Consider the following 22,939-nt stretch of genomic DNA (forward strand, 5'->3'; position numbering starts at 1 on the left):
TAATGATCACTGCAGGATTCAATCAATTTAGAATCTGTTACCAAAAAATGAAGAACTTCAATTGACATTAGACTTAATGTTATAGCATGCCTACTCGTCCTGGCCCCACAGGGGAAAAAAAATCTTAGACTTACCTTTTCGGGCCTCTCCTGGCCCCGACCCACGACCGCGCTAGATTGGCCGGGAAACTGCTGCTTCCCGTTCAGGCCTCCTAGTAAAAATTGCAGTCGGGTCCCAATGCGTCATTGTGATAAGTCATGCATATGTTAAAAAGGACCTCAGTGGAGCAGGTTAAAATAGCAGCAAGTCAGCTCCCGGCGGCTCCAGGGCGATTTTAACTGCCCACCCACCCAGTTTTCGCCAGGCAGGTAGGGTTAAAATCGACCCAAGTGTAAGTTTTCAGGTGAGGCGGGGGTACAGGGCAGGAGGTAATTGTCCTTATTTTTATATACTACTTTGAGTAAAATATTCTTGAATTGATATTGTTATTTATAATTAAATAGCAAAGCGAACGGCAGTTAGGAAAGCAGAGTAGTGGACCTGGTTGTAGCATAGGGGTTTCTCTACAGCACAGACTGAGGAGCTGAGAGATGTAAATTGAGATGCTACAACACCACCATTGTTTGGAGTGTTTAATTACAGTGTGACAAGTATATATATTCAGTTTCCTTTATAATTGTGGACATAGGAATTTATAATAGGAAAAGTTGACAGTGCATGCAGGTGTTTTTTAATATAGTTAGGTACACAAGTAAATATATAACACTAATGTACTTGCATAATTACAAGAGATATATTAAGCAACTCTTTGGAAAAAAAATGAATGCAGTCTCCATGCCATATTGTTATTTTAAAGGGTTAATCTTTATGTATGCAGTAAGCCTTTCCTGTAATCTTTCTAACTGCAGGAGCTAACTGATCTTTACCTATCTCTCTGAAGGTTCTAACCGACCGCTTTGAACAGTTCAACCTGTTTAAATACCCCTCAAATAGTTGCCGGGGCCGGGGGTTTGGTTTAAATATCAGTCAGCTCAATTCATAAGGAGCTATCAAGTCATACATAAAACTGGACAAATCACTTGTTATGTTTTTATTTGAGGCTCCTCCCTCCAGCCTGTAGTCTTGAAGATAACTGAACAAATTTGTATCGCGTTAGGCTGGAGACATGATTCTGTCTGCAGTTGTTTGTTTTAAACTCCATATGACTTGTGACTGAGTTAAAGAGACTGCTGCCATAATAAGACTACACAAAAATGCTTTAATCTTCTCTTACAGCCTCTAAAGAAAGCAGCAATAATTCATGGGAAGGAGTTTCTATCAGAAGCCCATGCCAAGGCCTTCGACTAGGCCTGTCTCGATTAGCCAGAGTGAAACCTTTGCACCCCAGCACTGACAATGATTGAACGTGGTTTAAAACTACTTGTAAGAAAGATGAAACTTAATCCTCTGTTGCTTGTGGTATTGACATCTATTTCCTAGCTCGCATTGTCATAAGATTGCTTTGTGAAGTCATGCTATTAATCTGTTTAGGAAGATTTCATATTCCTTTTAGAACCTGTTTACAATTTTGGTAGAAACAGCGATTGGAGGAAATCTTCTTGATCACATTAGCAATGTCGCTCCACATAGTGACCAGGAGGAAATCTTACCTCCAGTGTATTTCGGAATAAGAACTAACTACCAGACATTGACAATTTGATTGTTTTTAAGTCTGCCACCAAAACCGAGGTATCTTGTTGCTGATCGTTTTTCAGGCAAGACTCAATGTATGGGTGGTGAAGAACATAGGGCTCTGTACTTTTACCTGTATAATCTGGGTTAAAATCCATCACAGGTGAGTTGGGTAAAAGTCTTTGCTCTGTGATTAAGGGCTGCACATTAAATCTGAACAGTTTCAACCCAGACCCAGCAGATGCGAGTCCACATTAGAAAATGCCCATATTTCTATGATGCTCTTATTCACAGAGGCCATAGGGCTGCTGGTGTTTTATGGCATTCTCTTATGGCTTTTGATTTAAGATAGATTGAGGGATGATTTCTTCTGGGCGCTCATCATAATGGAATTTTAAACATGTTCTTTATAAGCACATTTGCAATACCAGATGCACACAGAAAATCTTCTCTCACCAGTGCAATGGTCTATGTCATGGTAACATTGGCTTACACTCGGAACTTTTATCCAAGTGATTTTATCCAAAGCTGCTCTGACAAGACTCATACAGGTTGCCAATACTTTGTTTCTGATTGTACTTTCTGTTGTTAAGGAATTTTAATGTTTAGAGACCGGAATACTGTTGGTGCTTAATAATTGGGAGACTGGTCTGTATTATCAGATTATTCTTATTAAACAAGCACCCATCAGCATTGATTTAATTACATTGGAAGTCTGTTCATGCCCTTGTACAATTTACCTGTAAGTCCTTTTTAACCATGTTGCCAGTATTTGGTATCCACTTAAGGCAGTTTCCAGTTTGGAATTAAAATAACTATTTTTGTAAATTTAAAATAAACATACGTTTGTAACAAATATGAAGAGTGTAGAGTGTTTCTTTTTTAATGGTGAAAAACAACCTGCATTTATATTAACACCCTATTACATCTGAGAAATGTCTGAAAGCACTTTGCAACCAGTGGATTACTTCTAAAGTGCATTTGTTATTGTTATGTTGGCAAACAAAGCAGATATTTGCACATGGCAAGGGCCCACAAACAGCAAATAAGATGAATGGCCAGATAATTTGTTTTTGGTGGTGGTTGAAGGAAGAATATTGGCCAGGACACTGGCAGAATTCTGCTCCTCTTCGAATAGTTCCATGGGATCTTTTACATCCACCATTTACAGGGAAAAGGGGCTTCAGTTTAACATCTCTTTGGAAAGACAGCAAATCCAACAATGCAACACTCCCTCAGCATTACACTGAATTGTCAGCCTAGATTACGCGCAAATCCTTGAGTGGGTCTTGAAACCACAACCTTCTGAGTTATTGACTGTAAAATAAACAAACAGCAAAATAAACTTGTTTCTTCACTGTACAACAGAAAATGGTAGAAATATACAACAAGTTGATCAACATCTAAAGGAAAATGAGAAAACACTTATTGCTGGTCAAAGGATCAGTCCTCAGCTGAGGAATCTCAGAACCCAGATTTTGATCTAGCCATTCATGAGAACAAAGTTTCCAGCATTTCTTATCTCCAATATCCAGCATTTGTGGTTTTCTTTTTACCTCTTCTAGGTGATTGGTTAATTTTGTTTAAAATACTTAATTTTTAAAATTAAAGTATAAATGCTGATTCTTACAAGCAACAAGAGTATGATAATGATCTGCATTATCTCTCCAGGTAAGACCAACAACCATCTTAAGGGGGGATTTTAACTCCCTCCACCCAACGGAAACCAGGCTCTGTGGCCATTTATATGTTGAGGCGCCCGCCCAACTCGGACGGTCACCATTGGGGTCCTATCACTTAGATAGGACCCCATAGCCATTTTGTTGGCCTACTGAGTGGAGCAGCTGCTGTGGACACTCCGCTCAGTAGAGGCAGTCAGAGCAGAAGTGGAGGCCCCAACAGGTAAGTACAAAACATATCTTTGTGGAGCCAAGAGAGTTCTGGGCTTCACAAAGTATGTTTGGGCTGCTGCCACCACCGGCTGCCTGCCTGCCCGCCCCGCAATGTGTTCGTGAAACCCTCCTGAATCTCCCCCATCAACTTACCTGAGGGCTGACGAGGGGCCTAAGGGCCACTCGATATTTTCTGGCCAGAACCCAGCGAGCTGCCTCTGGATGCCCGTTTCAAGAGGTCCAGCCATTCAAATGAACCAAGCCTCTCGCATCAGGATGATCGTCCCACGCATTCTGCAGGCTTTGCGCCCTGGAGTTAAAATTCCCTCTCTGATATCCTTTTAGTGGAAGTATTAAATTCATTGAATTGTTTTAACTCGACCACCATTATTCTTAAAATATTTACCTCCATGCCTGCAAGATGAAAAGTTGGAATATTTTGCCAAGCTGAGAAGATTGACCCAATAGAGGTTTCCAGGATTATGAAGGATTATGTTAATGTAAATGTTAATGTAAATAGTGGTAGAATGTTTCCACTGGTCGGTGAGACAGTAACAAGGACATAAATTGAATATAATCACAAAGAATTTAAAGGAGAGGGTAGAAAATTTTTCTTACATGGGTGGAGATGATGTTACTAAGATTACAGTGGGATTCTGTTGCAAGAATGGTAAAGGATTTCCTCTAAAATTTCCCGCAGGAAATTTTCTTTCACAATACAGAGCATAATGAGAATAAATGAAGGTTGTTTATCATGTGAAGTGCTTCCGTCCTTGGCTATATAGACAGCAGCATGATTAATAAAGTGTTTATGTGCAGACAGAGTGGGCTATCTATTAAAAAGATGTAATAAAAGCTCGCTCGTAACTTCCTCAACAGTTGTCAAGCACTGACGTCAATGGACGACCCTACTTCAAACTGCATCGGCATTTCAAGATGTTGCATAACTGATGAAAACATTGCATGTCTTGAATTAATGTCAAAAACATACTGTCAGTGAAAGTTCCAGAAATGGTCAATGTTTAAAACCATATGTATTCAGGGTAAATATACTTATGTCTACAGTGTTTAATGATCTAAAAAGGCTTCTCCCCTATGGGGTGGGGAATAAGTTTATTCCCTCAGAGTGAATTTGATAACAGTGAGACATAGTAATTCACAGGCTGAAAAAAAGGGAAGGTGACTAATTATTTGAAAAAGAAAAATTTGCAAGGGTATGGGGAAGGGAGAGGGTGCGGGACTAAGGGAATAGCTCTTTCAGGGAGCTGATACAACTACAATGGTCTCCTGCATTGTAAAATTATGATTCTATTATCCTCCCTCTGTTGAAATCATTTACTGCTTACCTGAAAGGTCCAAGAGGTACGATGAGAGCTTTCACACTCCCTTCTGCAATTTCATCCACTAACAGCCAGTCATGAGGGGAAACATTCATATGGTACGTATTTATTTATGTTCTGGATCTGTTAACACGCCCATTAAGGAATGTTTACTCACACCAGGATTTCATTCCAAAATATTGGAAGGATATGTCTGCTTTCAAGAAAGTAGCCACCAATTAGTGAGAGAGAACTGCCATGGTTGGGGAATCTCCAACCTCCACTTGCTCGCCTCTAATGAGGAGGAAGCCCTGGAACTCTTGGGCAGGCAAATGGCGGAACCAGTTGTAGTATGACCATGAAATCCATGTTCCCATGCTTCTTTGGTTTCTTCAGCACAACTGATAGATTGTGAATGCTTCATTTCATATCTTGTGCTGAAAGAGCCAAGCCACTTTGCAGCTTATTTACCCATGCTTGCCCCTCTTCCTTTTCACCACCACCCCCCCACCAACTCCCCTAGGTGTGCTGCAGCAAAAGACTGTGGAGAAGCATCAAGAGGAACCAGGCTCCTGTTCAGGTTCTGTCATTACATTAATGTTTCCTACATTACCACAGCAACTACGCTTCAAAAGTATTTAATTGGCTGTAAAGTTCTTTGGGACATCCTGAGATCATAAAAGGCGCTATATAAATGCAAGTCTTTTTCTGTCAGCACCTCCACAGCCATTTACTTTCACTTTCCCAAGCAGCAGCTCAGAGATGCCCACCAAGGTGGCATTAGTTGGTGAAACTGAGGAGAGTGCAAATGGCCAAGAAGAGCAATGAGATGGAAAATGAGAAAGCACTTGTTGCTGGTCAAAGGATCTGTCCTCGGCTGAGGAATCTCAGAGCCCAGATTTTAGTGGTCCAGCATTTAAAAATATGCATTCAGAGCATCAAATTTGTGTTCAGGCATTGGGGATAGTATCCGAGAATGCGCTGTAGGTGGTGGTTAAGCTGAGTGAGCCCACTACCCACATCTGTGGCACCGTGATGGGTGTGCATACAACCACGCAGTCAACACTGGATCATGTGGCAGCTCCAGAGCGATCTATAGTAGAACCCCCTCACCTTTGTGACCTTATTTAACTTCTTTCTGAAGTAGGGTCTTGGCTGCCTACTCACCGTGCTGGCCTTGTTCACTTTCCTCCTCCTCTTTTGGGGCATTAATCAAGCGTCCTTTGCAAATTGCTAAATTGTGCCGTATGCAGCACATTAATGATTTGAGGCATCATGGCTGGACTCCCCAGATCTATCAAGGTACCTGAACTGTGCTTCAGAATGTCAATAATATGCTCAATCACAATCATGGTAGCAATATCAATGCTTAGGAAGGGGGTCCAGGGGAATGCATCGAAGAAACTACTGCTGCAGAGGGTAGTTTTGATCTCTGATCAGCCATCCAGACCTATAAATAAATCTCTGATCAGCCATCTTTCACCTATAAATAGTGGTGACATGGTGGACTGTCTTAAAATAAAAGAATCATGGCGGTTCCCTGGGTGGTATGCATTCACATGCATTTTGAGGGAGTCCTGATCATACATTAGCTGTACATTAATAGAATTAAATTCTTTCCTGTTGAGAAAGTTCATAGCATTCTAATGAAGAAGCATTAATTGGCAATGCTGTACTTCTGATAGAGGTTGGCTTCACGTCTAGGGCAAGCAGGTGGCACAACCCCTGTATTGCTTCACAAAGGAAGTGTAGCCTTCTTAACCATTGCTAATTGTGAGGTTGAGAATAGATTGTATTGGTCAGGGGTGTGAGTACCAGCGGGTGAATGTCAGATGGCTTCTATGGCGATTAATCATCCTCCCTGCATTGCTCATCATCATCCTCTTTCTCCCCTTCATAATATAGGTAAAGGGGAATCCCTAAGTGAAACACAATTATCTCCTGTGGTAAACGCCTGAAGGTAAAAAAAGAAATGAAGGATCACAGTACTGGTAGAAATGCCAGCTGCCTAAAATGGGCAGAAAACACAAGGAAAATCTACACCCAAATATTCATTAACGGATCCTGGATCCTGAACAGGTTATAAAAAGAGGTTGGTGTGTCAAACTGCTCTCAATACGCCAACAGATTTGGGGACTTAGGGGCTAAAACTCTGTGGCCCTTCTGATGCATTCCCATTGCAATGCAGGGCAGAAGGACTGAAACCAAGGTGGTGCAACAGGTACTGCCCACCCCATCAGTTTCCACAGGGCCTTATTTGGAGTATAACCTCCATCCACCCCAAACATGTCCCCCAGGCGGTGTGGCAGGTGGAGGGGACTTCCAGGCTGGGAATTTCCTCACCCCAGCCTAATGGAAGATTGGCAGGCTGGTATGCTGAGTGACAGCATGTGTACTAACCTGCTGGCTAGTAGAGGGATGCCCCAACTAGGATCCAGGCCTGGGTCATGGCCTGCTGCCTCGAAGGCCTTAAGAATTTGAACATCATTTTTCAGCCTGTTTATAAAGTAGCCAATGGGCACAAGTATGTCATCTTTGGAGGGGGGAGCACCCACCACCCCGCCCCCCCCCACCCTGGAATTTGGTGTCCTCTGCTGCATTTTGTGGCCTTTTCCCTCTGAAGAGTGCCAAAGATTCAACCCAAGTGATGCAGGCACCCACCTGCTTTATTCAAATGAGGAAACCTCCCCCTGACCCTGCTAATTTTGATGGGGCCATCGCCGGAGGTCAGCAGCAGGCACATCCCAGCACTTACAACAAGATAGCAAGCATGCGGATTTTCAAGGTCCTGTTTCTGTGTTGAACTCTGGGGTAGGTTGTGTGCCCAAAGAGGAAAAATAATAATAATATAATCTGTAAGGGCCATTTTACACCCCTCGCATTCATTCTGTCACTTTTATACATCTTAAAATGTTTACCATTCCTGGTGAAACAGGGAAGTATATCAAAGAGATTAATGGTTAAAAGAAGCATGATAATAATGTAATTAATTGGGGATAGGCATCTTGATGATATCCACTTTCAATACAGATGCCCCACCCTTCTTTAATTATATTATCATCTCTCACAAATGCACCATTAAATTAGAAATCTTTATCTGACAATCAATCCTGAAGATGGTCTCATATAAACCACAAGGTGGCAGCATAGAGCTGTTTGGTTATTTAGTTATATGATGAATGAACATAAGGGGTGATTCCATAATCCATTGGGAACCGCGCTGACAGGGAGTGAGTGTCATAGAATGGAGGCTGCAATATTGTAGCCCTATTTCTGACCTATGCTCTCTTTGAGCACCTTAGCTCCCACTGGGAGCACAAATTACACCAAAGAATTGGGTTTACACCATATAGATTTAGGTTTCATAAACAGGGGCACAGAGTATGAGTAAAGAGGTAAGAAAGAGTTATGATAAATTTGTACAAGGCAATGGTTAAGTCACAGTTAGAGTACTTTGTAGAGCTTAGTGTTCCCCATTATATGAAGGACAGCATTGTGCAGCTTAGATTCACCAGGGTGATGATAGGGATGAGAAACTATAGTTATGAGGGCAGACTTGAGACACTGGGACTATTTTCACTGGAGCAGAGAATGCTAAGAACAGATATTTTTAATTAATGAAGGGTCTTTATGGGGTGAATAGGAACAAACTACTTTCTCTGTTTGGGGTGTCATTGATGGAGTTATCAATTTAAAATTGTCGCTAAGAGAGTGAGGAGGAGGGTAGGAGAGGATTGTTGCCACGGGGAATGTATAAACCAAACCATTACATCTCAAGGGAAAATAGGATAAATTTTCCCCCATCACCTCTACCTCCTCACTTCTAGCCCCTTCTGCCTCCTGTCCCCCTCCCCCTCACCCCACTCAACCGTCACCACACGGACTGCAGCGGTTCAAGAAGGCGGCTCACCACCACCTTCTCAAGGGCAATTAGGGATGGGCAATAAATGCCAGCCTCGCCAGCGACGCCCACATCCCATAAACGAATAAAAAAAAACAAAAAAAAATAATGATAAATAATTTTGACTCTTGGTTTATAGCCTGAGCCTCAGTCTGAATACAGTATACATTCATCCGCCCAATGAAATGAGGGATCATGTGGTGATACATGATATTTTCCAGTGGGCCAGAAAACAGGGGTCAGGGTTCTTTGTTTGATCCCTGGGTTTTGCTACATTTATGTAGATACTGGGCAGATAAAGACTCACTCTGGTTTGTAGGGGTTGCAAGATCCACTTACAGGAGCAGTCAATGACACTGAACCTAAATAGTACATCTCGCTTAAAAACAAATGTAACAGTGTGCTTAACTTGATGGAAATCTTCCCTTCCAATGTTTCCATTTTATTGTAATGAATAACCCCAGCTATGAAATTAATCTATTGCTCTGAACTACACAACGATGCATTATGACAAGATAATCCATCTTACACCACGTGTTGTGATAGTAAATTAAATTTATTTCCATTTCTCATATTAACCAAGTATCACTCTTAGAAAACCTCAAAATATTTCTATAACCATCTATTATATATATTAAAAATGCTGCAACATGTCAAAAGAATTGCACCTGTAGGTGGTGCTATCAGCATAACATAATGTTATGTGACAGGCCACCCAAAGCAAAAAGACATGAAACACCCTTAAAACCATTCAAAAGGGAGAACTCAAAAAGTAATTGTTAAAAAAAAGTGCACAGTCCCCTTAAAAAAAGCAGCAATTTGCTCAACCTAAAAAAATAAATGAAAGGTCAGTTAAAGAGCGACATGAAAAGCGTCCACCAACAGCTGCGGCTGACTGAGGTCTGCGTAAACATGGAGATCTGATATTCTGCTCTTTTGTTAGAACTGTGAATTAGTTGATGAGAAAAGAACGTGATAATTAAATTCTCTATCTGCAACAAAGCAATCAAAAAATGTAGCACCAGACCTGTCAGCTGAAAAAGGGCACACACGCAAAAGAAAATGGAAAGCAAGCAGCTAAATGTTCCCCTCACCCACCCTCTCTGAGGTGATAGAATACACCTGGGCACCCCTCCCCTGCTGAGTCAAGATCAATCTCAAAACCTCCCTGCTGAGGCAATGATCCATCTCTGACTCCCCCCCCCCCCCACCCCACTTGCCGAAGCAAGATTCCATTTCTGAACACCCTCTCGCTGAGGCAAGAAATGCTTCCAGGCAACCCCACCCTTACCCCATAGGGAAAAGCCCATCCCTCAACCCCACCCACCCTCAAAATCACAAAAATTACCCTCCAGCACCTCCTCTACATTGAGGTATAAATTGATAGACACCCCTCATTCCCTTGAGACCCAACTCTCTATCTGGCATCCCTTATCAATGAATTTTAAAAATCCATACCAGCCTCCCAACTCCCGCTGACACAAATGTTGACCCTGATTTCTCCGTCTCCCCTTGCCCCTTCCTCCTCCCTGTTCCCTCTCCCTTCCTGCTCTTCCTCTCCTTCTCCTCCCTCACCGTCCACCCTCTTTCTCTGCCCCTCCCACCTCACCTCTTCCTCTTTCTTCCCTCCCTTTTCCCCTTATCCCCCTCCCTCTTCCCTTCCCTGGCTCCCCCATCTCCACCCTGTCCTCTCCTACATTTTTCGCCTCCCCCTCCTTTCATCACCCCCCTCCTCTCCCCGTCCCTTCTTTTCCGTCCTCCCCTCCTCTGCATCTCCCTTCCCCTCCTGTCCCTTCCCCTACTCCCCCTTCGCTCCCCCCCCCCACTCCTCTGTATCTCCTCCTACTACCCTCCTTCTCCTCAGCGCACTACCCTCACTTCTGTCCCCATCTCTCTCGCCTTTCCTCTCCCCTCTCCTCCTCCCCTCCCATCCTCCCCTCCCCTCCCATTTTCTTCCCCCTCCTTTCCGGTCCCCTCTCCCCTCTCATCCTTCTCTGCTCCCCTTCCCTCTCCCCTCTTTCTTTCCTCTTCCCCATCTTCTCTTACCTCATTTTCTTCCTGTCTCCCCTCCTTTTATGCCCCTTGCCTCTCTATCCTCATCTCTCACCTTACGACATTTTCCCTTCCGTCTCTCCTCCCTTACCCCATCCCGTTTACCCCTCCCTTCTTCCTGTCCCCTTCTCCCTACACCCTGTCCCCCTTTGCTTCTCTGCCCTCCCCTGCTCTCTCTTCTATCCCCATCCCCCTTTTATCTGTCTTCTCCCCTCCATCTTAGCCCCTCCCCATCCTTGTTCTTCCTTTCCCATAACCTTCCTCTTTTCTCCTCTCTGTCCCATCTTCTCTCCTCCTATCCTCTTCTCCACCAAGGAAGATGGTAGTGGTTGTTGGAGGCCAATCATCTCAGCCCCTGGACATCGCTGCCGGAGTTCCTCAGGGCAGTGTCCTAGGCCCAAACATCTTCAGCTTCTTCATCGATGACCTTCCCTCCATCATAAGGTCAGAAGTGGAGATGTTCGCTGATGATTGCACAGTGTTCAGTTCCATTCGCAACTCCTCAGATAATGAAACAATCTGTGCCCGCAAGACCTGGACAACATCCAGGCTTGGGCTGATAGGTGGCAAGTAACATTTACACCAGACAAGTGCCAGGCAATGACCATCTCCAACAAGAGAGAGTCTAACCACCTTCTCTTGACATTTAATGGCATTACCATCGCCGAATCCCCAACCATCAACATCCTGTGGGTCACCATTGACCAGAAACTTAATTGGACCTGCCACATAAATACTGTGGCTATAAGAGCAGGTCAGAGGCTGGGTATTCTGCTGCGAGTGACTCACCTCCTGATTCCCCAAGCTTTTCCACCATCTACAAGGCACAAGTCAGGAATGTGATGGAATACTCTCCACTTGCCTGGATGAGCGCAGCTCCAACAACACTCAAGAAGCTCGACACCATCCAGAACAAAGCAGCCCGCTTGATTGGCACCCCATCCACCACCTTAAACATTCAGTCCTTCCACCACCGGTGCACCGTGGCTGCAGTATGTACCATCCGCAGGATGCACTGCAGCAACTCGCCAAGGCTTCTTCGACAGAACCTCCCAAATCTGCGACCTCTACTACCTAGAAGGACAAGGGCAGCAGGCACATGGGAACACCACCACCTGCACGTTCCCCTCCAAGTCACACACCATCCTGACTTGGAAATATATCGCCATTCCTTCATCGTCGCTGGGTCAAAATCCTGGAATTCCCTACCTAACAGCACTGTGGGAGAACCTTCACCACACGGACTGCAGCAGTTCAAGGGCAATTAGGGATGGGCAATAAATGCTGGCCTTGCCAACGACACCCACATCCCATGAATGAATAAAAAAAACTCCAATGTTTCCTCCCCACCCTCCCTCCTTCTTCCTCCTCCCCCTCCTTCCTCCTTCCCTCCCACTTCTTCCCTCTCCTCTGCTACTCTCCCTTTCCCCACCCTCTCTTTCCCTTTCCCTCCCATCTGCCTCCTCTCCCCTTCCCGCCCTGACTTAGTTATCTCCCTGCCCTCTGACCCTGCTTGACCTGAAAAGTGCCCTTGGTGTTGAATCCCTGAGTGCATACCTCAGGAGTTCACTAGTTTATATAAAAAAATAACTTGCATTTATGTCGCACCTTAGCACATCTCAAAGAAATATTCCAAAGTAAAAAAACAAGCATCCAGACACATTTATTTTAAAATACAGATTAAAATTACATTTGTTAATATGCTCAAGCAATATATATATATATATATATATACCTTTATATTGACTTATATAAAAACTGTACTCTTTTCCCAAGTCTCTATTGCTCCCAACGCTTTTGCAGTCTTTTGGTCTTCATTTTTAAGGGTACATATGCTCCTATTCCTTTACACGTGGGCCACAGAATTCCTACTTGTCTGTCAGGAAGGGAACAGCAGTGGCCCAGTGGAGGCTCCCTATCCAATTCCACCCCCCCTCCCCACACACTCCGGAGAGTCCCAACCAATGGCGCTCAGCAAGGTGTGGGATTGCATTTGTATATCCGCAATCTGTAACCCTGTGTATTGGTCTCCACAATGCACTACCACAGCACCACCTACATTGATAACTGCATTTTTTTCTCTCCTATTAATTTCAGTTGGCTCCTCTAATGGCTGTCCACTACTTCACTCCTGCTATAACTCTGTCATGGGTCCCCTTCATTATTTTCCTTATTGTTGGTTTCACAGACAACTTTTCATTTTCTGGTCATTTTCTCCTCTGTTGACTAATCGTGCTGCCTACTGTTTTCTGCTTCTTTCTCAGCCCCTTTTTACCTTTCTCTGAGTTTAATCTGACATCAGGGAAACGCAGGCGTGAGATTCAGGCTCAAACCTGAGTCTGTGAACAAACGTGAGTGAGGTTCCTATAGGGCCAAATCTTGAAGGAGCGGGTTATCTCGGGGCGTGCTCCGTTTAAGGTAGATATAAGAACACAAGAAATAGAAGCAGGTGTAGGCCATTCGGCCCTTCGAGCCTGCTCCGTCATTCAACAAGATCATGGCTGATCTTCCTTTTCTTCCTGCACCCTCCAGCTCGAAAACATTTTGCGCCATAACTTGCTGGAAGTGCGAGCTGATAACGGGGCATCTTTGACCTAAGTAAATGATAGGACCAACAGTCTATCTCCTTAACCAGTGAGATTTAAGAATTGAGAAACAAGAGGAACGACGGAGAAGGAGGGTGAATTTGAGTCAAATCAGGTACGGAAAGAGAAATAAAGGGAAAGAAATATTGGATTGAGAGAACAAAAGAGACAGAAAGGAAAAGTAAGAAAAAGTAATTAAATTTTAAAAATTTTAAATCTCCAACAATTTACTACATGTAGGAATGCGACTCAACAGTTTAAATTGTTCCCTTTGTGGGCCTTGGCGATTGATTGGCATTTCATTAACAATTATCTGGTAAATTATCTGCTATTAATTATGAGCCCTAAATTCTGCAGCGAGTTTAATGGGCAATAAATGTGCAAATCCAGCAAGTTCTTAAAAATAACTGGGAGGCTAAGAGTGAGATGCCATTTGTGGGAGGCAAACAGGGGAGCCCAGTGGAGTAAATCAACCAGCAACTGCGAGAGATTTGCAACTCATGGCTTATCTCTTCATCCCCTGAACCTTTCCCAACGGAGTGCGCCGTTGACACGCCATTAATTTTTTTTCCAGCAAGATTTGGCCCAATTATCTCAGTGGCGCAAGTGACATTTCTAAGCCCACCCGATGTCTGCAGCGGCTGGTCACGCGCAGCGCGCCGCCGCCGCCGGTCACGCGCTTTCAACCAATTGTGCACGGCGGGGGAGGGGGGAGGCGCGTGGCAGAAGCGGCTCCGATGTCACAATGCTTACTCGGTGTCCATGGTTACGCGCTAACGTTGCTATAGGCGAAGATGTTGGAGATTCGGAGCGTGCGCTGCTTCCAGCTCCAAACCCCAGTCAATCATATCTGCGCCAGACATGAGGAACATGCCACATGGCAGTAAGTAAGTAACTTACTATAATTAATATTGTCATTGCATTATTTTACCTTTTTATAAGATTGTGCAAAAAGGAAAAAGAGGTGCAGACAGCTGATGAGCAGCACAATCTGCAGCCCCGCCTCCTCCTCCCCCCCACCACCTCGGAGAATTCAATAACTTTCACAAGTTGTTTTGGCGGGGTTGTCACCTGCAGTGTATGAAATGTTTAGCTACACATAAATAGTGTTCGAGCTACCCAAGCAGAGGAAGCGCACGGAGGGAGATGCTTTTTGCATTGTTACATACTGATTACAAACCAGCTTCAGTGTTTTGCTGCACTCTCAAACAAGGGGAGAAATTGCTGAAACCATTAACGAAGACAGATTATCACTGTATTGACACTATCCATGGTTTGCGAAATGCCACCATATGGTAACAGCCTCTCCCCTATGTTTTTGTTACAAGATACCAGTTGTAGCCTTTTTCCGCAATGCACGAATATAGTGAACATTTTTTTATAAATACTGTGTAAATGGTTTTCATACAATTTCGAGAGAGTTGCATTTACTTTCAAAAATGTTTCAATCGAACTTATTTTACCGGTGTAGTTTGATTGTCACACAGTCCTTTAAGAAAAATTGCCCCGTGGTAAATATCAAATATTATCAAAAAGATTTTCTTTTGAGTGTTTCTTGATTTTAATTTTAAAACTTTCAGTAGTGATTTTTGGTTCAGTTTCACTTGTTTACATCCTATACCTTACACAGCTAAAACAAAACCTTTATCTTTTTATTTTGTTTCCCTTAAACAAACGAGTTTTCAATAAAAATTTATGAAATGTGTTAAGTATGTGTGGCTGCTTGTGTTGTGGATGCTGGCATAGCAACCACTTCCCTAACCCTTACATCTTTTGATTAGACTGACTGGTAGATCAGTGCACCAGAGAGACAGAATACAAATGAATCAATTCATCAAAATTTAGACGCCATCAATTTAATGCCCGATGCAAAGCATAGCGTTTAATGGCTCCTTTCTATGGTCCCTGTATATTTTTCTGTTTATTTATGTTAAAGGGTCAGTAGGCAATTGCATTTGCTAATTATTTCCTTCAAACCCTTTAAGGGCCTAGCATCCTTTGCAGATTTGAAGAAGTGGTATTAAATATCTGTAAATAGCTAATGCTGGATATTTTAAAAAGTAAACTAAAAGAAACACACAGAACCAGCAAACATATGCTTATTTGGAGCAAGAAAAGTTAAATAAATAGTTAGGTTATGATTTATTTTTGTGGCAATGATACTAGGACTTCTGAGTGCCTAACTGTTTAGTGACTTTTAAGGTCTGACTTATGAATATACACAGTTTATGTAATATATAAGACAAAATGCTTACAATTTTGGTTGACTAACATATCCAAGCTTAGTTGGAAGCCACCATTTGTTCCTGATTTTATTGTTACCTAATTTACCAGTTTGGCTTCTTATTTTCATATCTCCTTGACTGGATTGGATTGATTAATTAAAATGGATAATAGAGGGAGGTGTCATATATTGTAAGGTACTGTACTAGTTTTTTGTGAATTTAGAACATTTTTAATGAGATCTAACCAAATTAGACTTGAATAAGATGTATAAACATCAACTTACAGGAAGTCACTGTTACGTAAGCTGGAGAAACTGAAAAAAGAAAGAAACATCCTGCCAGTCCTCCTAAAAGCAGGAAACCCCCAGCATTCCTTGGTCGGTCAGGTAAGGGAAAGCACATTTGATATTCTGGAGCTATGCACATTAAACATGGAAGGTTGGGTTGTAGATGTCATAATGATTTAGAGGAGGATTTATCAGCAACTATTGGACCTCCTGTGGTGTTGCACACATTAAGGTGGGGAACATGGGGAGTGAAATTGGTCTCGGGCGGTAGCGCAAAACAGGCAATAGCTCATCGGTCACCCGTTTCACACTCCGCCTGATTTTCTACTTCTTTGAGCTGAACAGAAAAGAAAATCGGGCAGTGCGCAAAACGGGCTGCCCATGCTCTATTGGCATTTTGCACTACCATCCAACACCAATTTCATCCCCATGGTCTCTCTCGCTCTTGTCTTTCTGTTACCATCTTTCTCTCTCTCTGTCTCACCTGTTTCTAACTCTCTCTCTTCTGCTTCTCTCTTCCTAATTTGGTTTGCTTCTCGTTTTGCCTTTTTCTTTTTTGGGTGGGAGTTGGTGCATTGCATGGTATAATGTGGCGAGTAAAGGAGGCACCAGGACCTACTGACATTTTTGGTGGGGGTTGCAGGGAGAATGTGGCCCACAGCAGCTCCCTTCCCATCCACTTCCCTTCACTCATGCTTCCGCCACACCCTGTTTCCTGTCATTCCCCTACCCCCTTCGCCTTCTCACTACCCTCTCCCCTCCCCTTCCTGCTACCCCCCTCACTCACATCACTATTCCTACTTCTTCCCCTTTAGGCCTATCCACTCAGCCCCTGTATCCTCACTGCCAACTCGCTCCGCTGTCACTCACCTAATCCTTAACGTTCCACCACTCATTTGCTCCCCCAAGGATGGGTGATGAGAAGCCAGCGATACCCTGACCCACAACCTCTTTCTCTTTTTACCCCCACCTCCACCCCATCTACTCTCCCCTCCTATCTGTTTCCCTCAAAGAAGCTTTGCTTGCTTTCACACTTCAACTTGTTGTCATGACCCCCTTCCAAAAACTCACCCTCAACCTCTCTGTCCTTGCCAACTGCTGCCTCACCATAAACCTAATTTTCTCTCCAAGGTCCTTGAACCTGTTGTCACCTCCAAGATTGGTGCCTCCAAGATCTGCCTCTGCTGCAGCTCCCTGTTTGAATCCATTCAACCAGTTGCCATCTTGATTTTAGTAAACAATGCCTTGGTGTGAGACCTGAGTCAGGGTTTGATTAATGACTTCAGTATTCAGGGGACTATCAGTATGCTAACTGTGCCACTGCACTGCTGTCCTAAATCCATACCTAACTGGGAATGAAAGACTGACATTTGCTACCATATAAAGAATATAGCCATCAAAGCAGGACCTAAATATGACCCAGTCCCTGTAAAAAATAAAATCCAAATTGCACAACACCCATTTCATTTCCTGTTAAAAATCAGGTCCAGAGATGCACACACATCATACCTGTGACATAACAATGTATGTGCGTGCATCTCCAGACCCAAATTTTCATAAGATAATGGAAAATTTCAATTTCTTTTTTTCTCAAGTTCAGGAGGAAATCAGTTTTTTTTATTGATTCAGCAACTAGAAAAAAAATCTAGTTATCTGAGAAGTATCAATGGATAGTAATAAAAACTGATTTTAATCATCCTAAATACAGGTTGTTATAAGACATAACACAATGTATTATATAATAAATAGATGTTAAAATTGTAACACATGGTGTATTACTTTATAGGGCACTATCTTTTATTGTTATATAAGAGAGAACATTACACCATGTAACAATCTCTCTATACTAATATATTATCGAGGTCATTAGACCCTGTACTACTATTATTGTATAATTGAGGGCACTGTGCCATGTAGCATACTATTGTACGTGGAACACTATTATATAATATAGGGTGTGACACATGGGCTGAAAATCCTGAGCCCCTCTCTGCCAGCAGGTGTAGCAGACAGGGCACAGGTGACCTTCCCTCCTAACCATGCTGGAGGATGTGGGGTCACTTTATTTACCCATGCCACTGATTGCTTGATGGGCAACCACCAAATAAGAGGGAGGGGAGGAGATGGGTTAACGGATGGCCACCTGGGAGTAGCCACTGATGACAGCAAAGTAGGTCGATCTCCTTATTAGAAGGGCTGATCCAGGCTGGTTAGGATTGAAGCCTCTGGGCCCCACACCCATTCCCTGGCAGACCTGAATGCCAGTTTCAACCTGGCACCCCCGTTGCTGGGGGGGATAGTTAGGCTGACGTTGAGGAAATTCTAAGTATGGAAAATCCCTGCCCACTCATAGGCCATGTTGGAGGTGGATTGGAATTTCACCCACTCCATGCCTGTCAGAAGCTGGCAACAAGTGGGATTCAATTAAGAATGGTCAGTTAAGAGGCTGGAGATGTTGTGGCTCTGGTATTTTCTGTGCAAAAGAGTTTGCTGTATATTCCAAATGACTGCATTACATAGAATCTACAGAACAGAAACAGGCCATTCGGTCTATGCATGTGTTTATAATCCAAATGTGCCTCCTCCCATTCGAATGACCTCTTCCTACTATGCCCCCATATCCCTCCATTCCCTTCTTCCTCGTGTGCATCAAGCATCAGTGCTATCTGCTTCAAATGTTCCATGTGGCACTGAGTTCCACATTCTCACCACTCTCTGTAAATAAATTTCTTGTTTGTTTCTTTTTTACTTTTTTTTAAGTATGACAGAGAAATTTGAATTAGACAGTGTGTCATCTGAAGTATGACAGACGGGAAGTGCATGCTTATGTAAAATTTTTATAACTTTAAATGTGCTGGAAAATCATCCATGGCATTGCAAAACGCAATTTGGAGGATTCTTTATTATGATAGGAGCATTGTACCTTGTAAAATACAATGGGATTGATATTCATTTATTGGTATAAACCAATTCTAAATGATTAAGAATTATTGCAAATCTCAATAGAATGATAATATGCTAATAGCACTCAATTTTCACAGATCACACAATTTGCTTAATCATTCATAGCTCTGGGTACAGATTTAGATAGGTGGTGGGAGTGGAAAATTTTGTGTAAGTGAAATTTAAAAGGTTCCACACAATTAAAGAAAAGTGGCAGGTTAGGCGACATAAATTCTTACCACCTTTGGAATGGCCCTAAAGACATCTCAACCCATTAGCAGTTTTTGTCAAGGTTGAAAGGAAAGCATGTTAAGAATTAACAGGCAAAAATGAAGGCAAAGGACATGAGTCTGCAGGCAAGTGATGGAGCAGCCCAACGTTGACCTCTGTTTGATAGCTGCTGAAGAGATTGTACAGCACAAGGTGAATGTGAGGAGGGTGGCATTCCACAGCCCCATCCCCATAAGTCTACGTTATCTGGAAGGAGGTGGAGGTAGGCTTGAGATCACAGCTGACTGGTGCTGCCATTGGCTGTGCCAGCCCTAATCTGGATATTAGAAACAGATGTCCTTCCAGGAGATGGCATCTCCTCTCTGCTGAACTGGACCCTATGAAAACAGTTTCCCATTATCATTGCCAGATTGGTACAGTAATAATGGTTGGTCGCATCTTGGCAGAAATGACCAATGGCTGATGGTCACTGTGACATGGCGTCATTCATGCAGTATCATTGAAAGCATGACATACTGTGATCGAAGTGCCAGTAAAATGGTTAGTCAGGGCTTCACGTGTATCTGCTCCAGCTGTCACAACCTACCTTGAGTTAGAACCTCCAGTTACACTACTGTTCAATGCGGGTGTGAGGATATTGGCAGGTGGTCAAGGGACACTTCTGTTGCAGCTTGACTGCCCTTCTTCCTCCAAAAAGCTCACATATATTAATAAGGGTGTTGAGGAGCACAGGGGCTCCCAACATCTAAATGCAGGGCTGCATGTTGGGAGGAAAAAACAAATCACATTAATACTCCTGAGAGAGGGTGAGCAGAAGATTGGGTACTCTATATCTGGAGCAGTAAATAAACACTTGGCTGCTTTAATAAACATAAGTTGAATAAATAAACCTTAACCTATGGGTACTGAGCCAAAGAAGGAGATATTGGGAGGCATGACCAAAAACTTGAACAAAGATGTGGGTTTTAAGGCGGACCTCTTTAAGCACTTTGGGATGTATTTCTACAACAACTTGCATTTATATAGCGGTTTTAACATAGTAAAAACGTCACAAGGTGCTTCATAGGAGCATTATCAGACAAAATTTGCCAAGCCACATAAGGAGATAGTAGGACAGGTGCCCTAAAGCTTGGTCAAAGAGGTAGGTTTTAAGGAGCATCTTAAAGGAGGAGAGAGAGGTTTAGGGAGGGAATTCCAAAACTTAGGGCCTAGGCAGCTGAAGGCACGGCCACCAGTGGTGGGGCGAAGGGAGTGTGGGGTGGACAAGAGGCCAGAGTTGGAAGAACGCAGAGTTCTGAGGGTTGTAGGGCTGGAGGAGATTAGAGATAGGGAGGGGCGAGGCCATGGAGGGATTTGAAAACCACGGTGAGAATTTTAAAATCGAGGCATTGCCAGACTGGGTGCCAACGTAGGTTAGGATACGAGCAGCAGAGTTCTGAATGAGCTCAAGTTGGGAGACCAGCCAGGAGAGCATTGGAATTGTCGAATCTAGAGGCAACAAAGGCATGGATGAGGGTTTCAACAGCAGATGAGCTGAGGCAGGGATGGAGATGGGCGTTAAAAGTACTATATAAATCCAAGTAGTTGTTGTTGAGGGCCGGAGGAGTTTAGCAAGGGAATTCCGGAGCATTGGGCATTGGCGGATGAAGGTATGACCGCCAATGATGGGCGGGAGGAATGCACAAGAAGCCGGAGTCAGTGGAATGGAGCTTCTGCCAAATTGAGCCTCAGGCTTGCAACAAAGGAGTGGGCCTCGCCAAGGAAATATTTTCCATGAGATGTTTCCTGAAAAATAGTGTTCCCCTTACCTACTGCCACTGTAAATACAAATCTTAATGTAAGCAATGATTGTTTTTGAATTTTCAGTAGAAACAAAATAAAGCAACTGAGCTATATTCACTCTGTGTCTCTTGTTCCTCTGTCTACGAGTGTAGATCGTAAAACGCGTCCTATGCATACAGAATATACACTCATAATTTCTGCTATTCAGTCTGAATATGTCAGAGGTGTCCAACCGATCTTTGCCCTTTCTCCTTCCATGTATATACAGGCTAGATCATATTTCTATAATATATCTAAGGTTTATACGATTCCACTTTGGCTCACTCTTATCAGTCTAGAATAATTTACCAGTTACCCCTGAGCCAGTTAACATTGCATGATAGTACAACCCAAGTGCGATAAGATAATTACCAGAGTTCCCTCAGACACAGATATTGTAACTTTACTAAATTTAATACACAAGTACATTAACAAACTAACATTCTCATATGATAAAGTATTAATTTTTCAATAGTATTTGGCTAGGTCTTCTGTTTTAGCAAACAGTATTTCATTAAATATTTAATTGACAGCAGGTATTCGATTAGTAGTGAATTTATAGTCAGTGTTACATTACATATTTATTTTACAGCAGTTAAAAGTATTAGAAATTTAAGTAGAAGTTCTTAAACTGACAGAATATATAAATTATATAATACCTGTGGGTTGTAACGGCTCGATATGCTTCAGCTATAGCTGAGAACAGTTCAGTCTGAGATTGCCGTGTGATTCAATTGTGACTCAGTGGTGGTAATTTTAACTTTTGGTGGTGGTGTAAAATGAACACTATTAGACCAGCCACCTATTATTCATCCTGCCTAATTTTCCTTTCCGTTGACTTCAATGTGAAGGAAAATCGGGCAGGGTGTGTATGTATGTATTGTGCCACCTACACCAACACGAAAGTTACATTTTTAAAAAGAAAATGAGAAGCCTGTTTAAGATTATTAAGGTGAAAATCGCTCTTAGATTGTTAAAGCGTGTAGAGTTAATACTATGGGTCGGATTTTGCTATGAATGGCAGGACTTGCACCTGCCCATTGACTTTCTATGAGCTTTTGCACAACAACTTCCTGTAAATTCAACAGCCAAAAAGCACGGCACCCTCTAAAGGGCATCTGGGACCCTTAATCAATCAGATTGAAACATGTTAATCAGCCGCTCAGAGACTGAACTAGGAAGTGTGAGTTAGATTAGTGAATTCAATGTCAAATCTGGTACAGAAAGTGAAATAAAGAGAGGGTAAGAAAGATTGAATTAAGAGACAGAGATAAAAGAAACAGTAAAAAAAATTTTAAAAATTAATTTTTTTGTTTAAATGTCCAACAACAATTAAAATCTGAAGGAATGAGACTCCACACTTGTTAAAGTTAATTTTCAGTGCCAGAGAGGTTGTTTGGAAGTCATTAAGACTTATCATCCTGTTAAATGGGTACTTACATCAGAATGGACAAGCCCTAACTTTTTCTGGTGAGATTAGTCCATGTCCACGATGTCATTACAGGAACTTCATGCTGTTCCATTCATTTGAATGGGGAGCCAGCCGGCGAGATGCCATTTTTGCAGAGATTACGGAGGAGGCTTGCATTTCGTACAGCAACTTCTGGATTTCCGTGTTTAACTGTGCATTTGCGGTCGCCGGAAGTTGCTGTCTGATCTGCACGGAAAGTGCTGTTAGCCTCAACGTTATTTTTACATCAAAATCCGACCTTATATATTTTTATAATATAATCACTTTAAATGTTTCTATAGAATTCACATTAAAGAGTTCAATGTTGCTTTAGTCGGTATGAAGTTTGGACACTTGCAGGCAAGCTCTGAGAGTAAAGGAGCAATGTGGATAGGTGGGTTATGGAGGAGGGTTGGCTGGGAGTAGGTTAATCAGGGATATAGTCAGCATGGATTTGTTAAGGGAAGGTCATGCCTTACAAATCTGATTAAATTCTTTGAGGAAGTGACAAGGAGGATTGATGAGGGTGGTGCAGTGGATGTTGTCTATATGGATTTTAGTA

General features: G+C 42.8%; 2 protein-coding genes across 7 annotated transcripts in view; both read left to right on the top strand.

Moving 5' to 3' along the window:
* LOC137341844 (RAD51-associated protein 1-like) overlaps nt 1–2,527 on the top strand; it is a 47,371-nt gene extending 44,844 nt beyond the window's left edge. For all 4 annotated transcript variants that reach the window (XM_068005348.1, XM_068005349.1, XM_068005351.1 and 1 more), the window contains one exon: nt 1,276–2,527. In XM_068005348.1, coding sequence (XP_067861449.1) covers nt 1,276–1,403 — 128 coding nt within the window. In that variant the 3' untranslated portion in view covers nt 1,404–2,527. The remainder of the gene's footprint in view (nt 1–1,275) is intronic.
* An 11,691-nt stretch (nt 2,528–14,218) lies between these two features.
* Nucleotides 14,219–22,939, top strand: part of dyrk4 (dual-specificity tyrosine-(Y)-phosphorylation regulated kinase 4) — a 91,341-nt gene continuing 82,620 nt past the window's right edge. For all 3 annotated transcript variants that reach the window (XM_068005353.1, XM_068005355.1, XM_068005354.1), the window contains exons 1-2: nt 14,219–14,307; nt 15,932–16,031. In XM_068005353.1, the coding sequence (XP_067861454.1) occupies nt 14,282–14,307; nt 15,932–16,031 (126 nt within the window). In that variant the 5' untranslated portion in view covers nt 14,219–14,281. The remainder of the gene's footprint in view (nt 14,308–15,931; nt 16,032–22,939) is intronic.

This window comes from Heptranchias perlo, chromosome 24 (assembly GCF_035084215.1).
Source record: "Heptranchias perlo isolate sHepPer1 chromosome 24, sHepPer1.hap1, whole genome shotgun sequence".
Taxonomy (NCBI): Eukaryota; Metazoa; Chordata; class Chondrichthyes; order Hexanchiformes; family Hexanchidae; genus Heptranchias; species Heptranchias perlo.